Below are 6,000 nucleotides of genomic sequence, written 5' to 3'. Positions count from 1 at the left end.
GTGCACCGTGCGCTTCACCGCCGCTCTCGTGTGCGTCCACTGAGGAACTCGATAACTTCAAATAATTAACACTTCGGAGAGTGTACCCACCTCACAGGAACAGGGACGATGATCTCTTTTGTTTTAATGCGGCAGTGTGACGGTTCTTGTTTCAGCAGCAACACAAGCAAAAGACAGCACAGCGCTGCATTTTGATGTAAGTCTAGCCTAATTATTTGGTAAGGGAAGGGGGGGAGGGGGGGTGTAATACAATTGATTCTGTTTTTTTTTCTCGTTTTTCGTCTTTAGGCAGTGTACCATTTTCCCTAGATACACACTACAAAGTGAATTCCAACTGTGCTCTGGGACACGGTGGTGAGACACAGGGATGTCCACAGGCAAAGGCCTAAAGTCACACTCTGTGATGCTAACCACAGCTACCTACTTTAGCCTCCGTCTAATTACTGCCAGCCAGACGATTGGGGTCATCAATGTCTGCTTGTGTTGACACGTTCAAACTACAATAGATTTCTATGCACTTTGTAACTGTACACACTCATTTACTGTACACACAGACACACACACTGCACAGTGTTGCACATGCTGTGTATGGAGTGTTTTACGCTAGGCTGTTACCAGCCCATTGTAACATATTTTGAATATTTCTCTCCGCTCCACTGTTCCATCTGTGCCCTCTATTTGAAAGGGAATAGTTGAGCAGGCCTGACAAAGGGCGGCACAAAGGAGGCAGAGGTGCTGAGGGAAGCCGAGCACTGCTGGAAGGGATTTCTATTTGTGTTTGTGTGTGCACGTGTGAATGCGTGTCAATTTGAATGCTACTATTACCCTACCAATTTCTTATCGCATGCGTCTGATGATCGCAAACAAACGCATTTGAATACTACTCGTAATGCACAGAAAAGTGACTATTTGCTTTGTGAATCGCAGCATATGTTTGTAAACACAACATCGAGTGTGGTAACTCACCTTTATATTTGGAACTGCTGAGGTCTACAGGCTGGAAATGTGATGCAAAAGATCAAGAGAGAAAAAACTTAGTATCAGTACTAATACAGTTAGAGGATAACACTGATACACAATATTGAGTTTATAAAGCTGTTTAAATATGTTATGATATTATTTTTGTCAGAAGAAAAGAAAAAGATGAAAAATGTGTCTGATTCTCCTCTGTCTGAAAACAGATCAGCACCGACGGGATCTGGCTCCTGCACGTCACGCCTGTCCGTGCGAGCCCGTCTGGCCCTCCGCATGCTGCCGTCCGAGCTGGGCCTGCCGTTGCCGCGGCAACAACAGTCGCATAGTAGCTGGCGTTGCTCCGTTCGGCAGCTCGGCCTCATTATGCTGCTGCTGGCTTTGATGTGGTTTGTGAGGCTCTACCTGCATTACTGCAGCCAGTGGCTCTACCTCCAGGCCATAGCAGTTCCTGTCAACAAGTGAGTTTGCTTGCTTTGATATCACACACACACACACACACACACACACACATTTGTGCGGGGGGGGGGGGGGGGGGGGGGGGGGATTGCATATACTCGCATAGTGCAGGACTACATCAGCACATGCATCGCTGCTGACATATATCCTTTTACATGGAGGTTCATACGTAGATAACTGAAGCAAATTGCGGACGCACACACGTGCACTCACCCACGACACACGCATGCAAGCTCAGAAGCACACACACATGCAGAGTACGTTTGTGAAATGGGAGACCGAGGATGTGCTGTGTGTGTGTGTGTGTGAGTGTGTTGGCAAACACGCACACACACACACACACACACACACACACACACACACACACACACACACACAGGATACGCCCAAATCATCTGTTTGGAATCCCCCCATTAACATTTTAACAAGACTCTCTCAATATTAACAAACCATTTGTTGGGGGAGTTTGTTGATTTCACCGCACAGTTTTAAGTCCCAAAAGGCTACATTATTTGGAAGGAATTTATTGTTATTATTTGGTACACAGCATTGATAATAAACAGCAATAAGATACCACAGAACTGTTAAATCACATCTCAGTGGCATATGGTGCTGATTTAATTCATCACAATAAAACAAGCTGGCTGCAAACATGCATACAACCCGTTTTTTATTACAATAACATGGGGGTGCAAACATCACGCATTAAATCATGGAAAGTGATAGAGAGAGGCTGAGGGAGAAGAAGAAAAAAACTTGGCGGAATAAAAACAAAGGATGGACGGAGGGGGTGGATAGGAGGTGAAAAAAATAAAATGCGAAAACAGAGGGGGTCAACGTCGGATGACAACTTCCACATGTCCAAATCTGCTGCTCTTCCTCCGAGCACTTCTCTCTCCATGCAATGGCCAGAGCTGGTGGTGCCCAGAGAGAGAGAGAGAGAGAGAGAGAGAGAGAGAGAGAGAGAGAGAGAGAGAGAGAGAGAGAGAGAGAGAGAGGCCAAGTGACAGTCAGAGTGGCTAGTGTGATGACAGGCCTCCCTCCCTTCTTGTTTTTATCTCACTCTGTTTTTTCCTCCTCTCTCTCTCTCTCTCTCTCTCTCTCTCTCTCTCTCTCTCTCTCTCTCTCAGTCTCTCAGTCTCTCTCTCTCTCTCTGTCTCTCTTTGCCTCCTTCTTCCTCACCCTCGGACATCAGTGGACAGCAGAGTGTGCCCAGGGGCCCCGATGTTGCTTCAGTCACCTATGAGCTCTCCTTTCCTCCTTTCCTTTTTGTATTTTTATATACTGACATAAGTAATACAACAGCCTATAATTACTCTAGTACAAGTCCTGTGTTTGAAAGTTGGCTTAACTAAAGTAAATACAAAACTATTCATCATGCACCCAGGCATATGCCCCTGTCAGTGATGTATATTATTAGATATTATATTATTAGCTTTTTATTGCTTAAGCATCAATATCTAAGCAGCATTTTTTCTGCTGGGTCAGGTCGGGCCAACATTGGGTAGTTCAGTGTACTTTATTACAATGTAGAATACAATGTATTATATGTTCATTTTAGGTTTTTAAGATTTCTTTTGTAGTGGAAGTAGCATGAAATGAAAATGCTCACATAAAGAACTAGTAACCTGTTGTCCTTGAGTAAATGTACTTAGTTTCCACCACCGATCAAGATCCACATTGCCTGACAATAGCACTGCGCATGCTTAGACCGTTACATAAGTACCTCTACATGCAGTTTTGAAATTTCAAATATCACATTTGAAGAGACACCGAAATTTGATTTAATATGGAATGATGTCAAATCATGATGCCAATGTCAAAACGCTGTTAGAATTTATTGGACTGGAAAGTTTTATTGTGTTATATCAAGATTCCCTATAAATGAAATATTCCCCTGTCATTCTTTGAATGAGATTTATCAGTGCAATTTATCTGGAATATATAACCACAGTGTTAAAAATAACAGTGAACTCTTCTGTCTGTACCGGTCATTCAGTGAGGTAACCTCAACAAGGTGCTCTAAAAGGACTTTTGGAGGACTGAATCTGTGTGTTAGGCGTTTTTTTTTTCTCAGATAAAACACCAGTGGACCTCCACTGTCAGATTAATGGACAGTATCTGAGAGAAGCTTGACTCTTGGAGCAAATCAGATGGAAATTAATGAGCAAAAACTGGACCTCTCCCCTCCCAACACTGGCTCTACCTCCTCCTGACTGATGGGAAGATTAAGAAACTCATGAGGCTTGCGGTAAATGGGGAGTCTAACTTACAACAGGGGGCTGAGAAAAGCTGTCTCAAGTAACAGCACAGGTGTCAATACTGTTACTTATAGCTTCTGTCAATTTTTATATATATATATATATATATATATATATATTTTTTTTTTTAATATATATATACACAGATTATCTTTGTTTTCTTACATTTTACATGTAAAGCAGCACATGCTAGTAAAACAGCAAATTCCAATGTTAATTGTCATCAAACTAATTAACTGTGATTGAATCAACCACAAACAATACAACGTAGTGTTGAATTGCTGGAACCAGTTGCCCTTAAGCTGCAAAGCGTCACAAACGCAAATATATACTAGATGCATATTGACACATACACATATTTCACACTCGCACTCACACACCCACATCACAGCACATCACCCACCTCCGTCCCCCCCCCCCCCCCCCCCAGATTCCAGTTCCACGCACACACGGTGGACCTCGTTTACCAGAGTTCTCTGCTCCACACCCGGGAGGAGCTGGCGATGGTGGTGGTGGGTCCCCTGACCTTGAACGCAGTAACGTTCCTGCTGGTTCTGATCAGATGGGGCTGTCAACAAATATTTGGCTCACTCCCTTCCTTCACGTCAAAGTTTATCATGGCTCAGGGAGTGTGGACAGTCCTCGACCCCCTGGCAGTCTTTGCAGTGGACGCCGTCCTCGGGGTAAGTCACTTAAAAATAACTTGGACACTTGTGCACTTTAAATAGGAGTTCACTTTATCTTGGCAAAGTGACTTTAGATTACAAAAAAAAAAGGGGGGGGGAGAAAGAAAATGTGCAAGGTTAGATGGGTGTCTCTTTTGTTCGTGGCTTTGGATTTTGTCAGCGAGGAAGACTGAAATGATTCTGACTATTCACAGTTGACCAGAGGTGACGTCTAAATCAAATCCTGGCTAAATGGCATTGTTACGGTGTCTGGCCAAATACCTCTTTATATGCTGTGCTAATTACTAACAAATCAATCCAAAAATGTCTGATTTTAAAAAGTCAGCGTGTGAAAAAAACATGTGAAACTTAGTCCTTGAGCCGTCATGTGATCTTCCTTTGATCAATCTCTCAGCTTCCCAATAGTGTAAATGTCCAGCCTATTTTAACAGTTACAGATGTTTGTTTGTTCTTCTTTCAATCTCTGTCTCCTCAGCGTCTCGCCTACAGCCCAGACACACCGGTGGGTGACGCAGCCAAGCTTTACTGGCACTTCTATCGGGTTGACCAATCAGGTGCAGCAGGAGTGATCGTCACCCTCTTCCTCTACGCAGTCCTCTTCCTGCTCTCCGTAACCATCCTCTCCATCAACATCCTCAGGTGAGACACACACGAAGACGATGACCTGATCCAGTTCCTGTCATTTGGCAAACTGTGAATATATTTGCTGACGATGATGATTGAGCAACTTGCATCAGTCGGGCACAACCTTTCTTAATGGCAGACATTTTCACCACATCAAAAATTGTATCACAATATGTTAATTTAGATGTAAATATTCAAGCATTAGAAGAGAAGTAAAAGCATTATTTTGAGCCCCAGAAGAGATTAGGTCGCTGTCTTTGTTCACTCTATATGACAGCAAGGCTACCCGCTATGAGCCAATCTTCTGGAAGAAATTAAATGCACCAAATTTGGCTCTTGCTGTAAGAGCAACCAACAAACTGCCAATGCATGTCAGTATTAAGAAGTACTTGGGTTTACATTGAGGCAAAACAGAGCGCTGAGCATGTTCATAAATACAATCCATTCTGGTTCCAGTGGATCCGGTTCCTTCTTTAAACTTTATTGCTCATTCACCCCTAACTTTGAGCTCTGTGTCTAACCTCCCTGATGTCCGAAAAGCAGCTCTAGCTGGGAATTATCATTTGGGTATTTTTGAATTGACGCAGCCTGTAGGGACGGTAAAACCAATAAAAGGGGAAAACCCTTGCTGAAAACAACTCCAGCCGTTATCGGCCTACTACTCCCAAGCACCGGTTCATAAATGACTGTAAACCTCTCACCCCCGCAGCCTCGTGCCATGTTCCACCCAATCCACCAAGTCCTCCCCTCCTCTGTCCACAGAAAAGCACATAAAAAAAAAAGAAAGAAAATGAAAACAAATGTTGATCTAATCCATTTTGATTTTATAGTCGCATGGAATTACTTATGCGGCTATGCATCAACCTCACACATCTACACACGCACACACACACACAGTTACCAGACACACACGCAGAAATACACGCACCGCACAGTTGCCTTTTTTGAGCACACCATACTCTGCAATTGGTTGGAAAACCGCAAGCGTTTCTAATTCA

General features: G+C 43.5%; 1 protein-coding gene across 1 annotated transcript in view; it reads left to right on the top strand.

Moving 5' to 3' along the window:
- The window catches only part of LOC137871445 (uncharacterized), a 124,160-nt gene that overhangs the window by 82,472 nt on the left and 35,688 nt on the right, over positions 1-6,000 (top strand). Inside the window, exons 17-19 of the mRNA XM_068709244.1 lie at positions 1,182-1,433; positions 4,123-4,375; positions 4,854-5,017. Coding sequence (XP_068565345.1) covers positions 1,182-1,433; positions 4,123-4,375; positions 4,854-5,017 — 669 coding nt within the window. The remainder of the gene's footprint in view (positions 1-1,181; positions 1,434-4,122; positions 4,376-4,853; positions 5,018-6,000) is intronic.

Source organism: Cebidichthys violaceus, unplaced genomic scaffold (genome assembly GCF_023349555.1).
Source record: "Cebidichthys violaceus isolate CVI_PGR_0920_01 unplaced genomic scaffold, fCebVio1.0.p SCAF_140, whole genome shotgun sequence".
NCBI classification, from domain to species: Eukaryota; Metazoa; Chordata; class Actinopteri; order Perciformes; family Stichaeidae; genus Cebidichthys; species Cebidichthys violaceus.
This window is presented reverse-complemented; position numbering and strand designations above follow the sequence as displayed.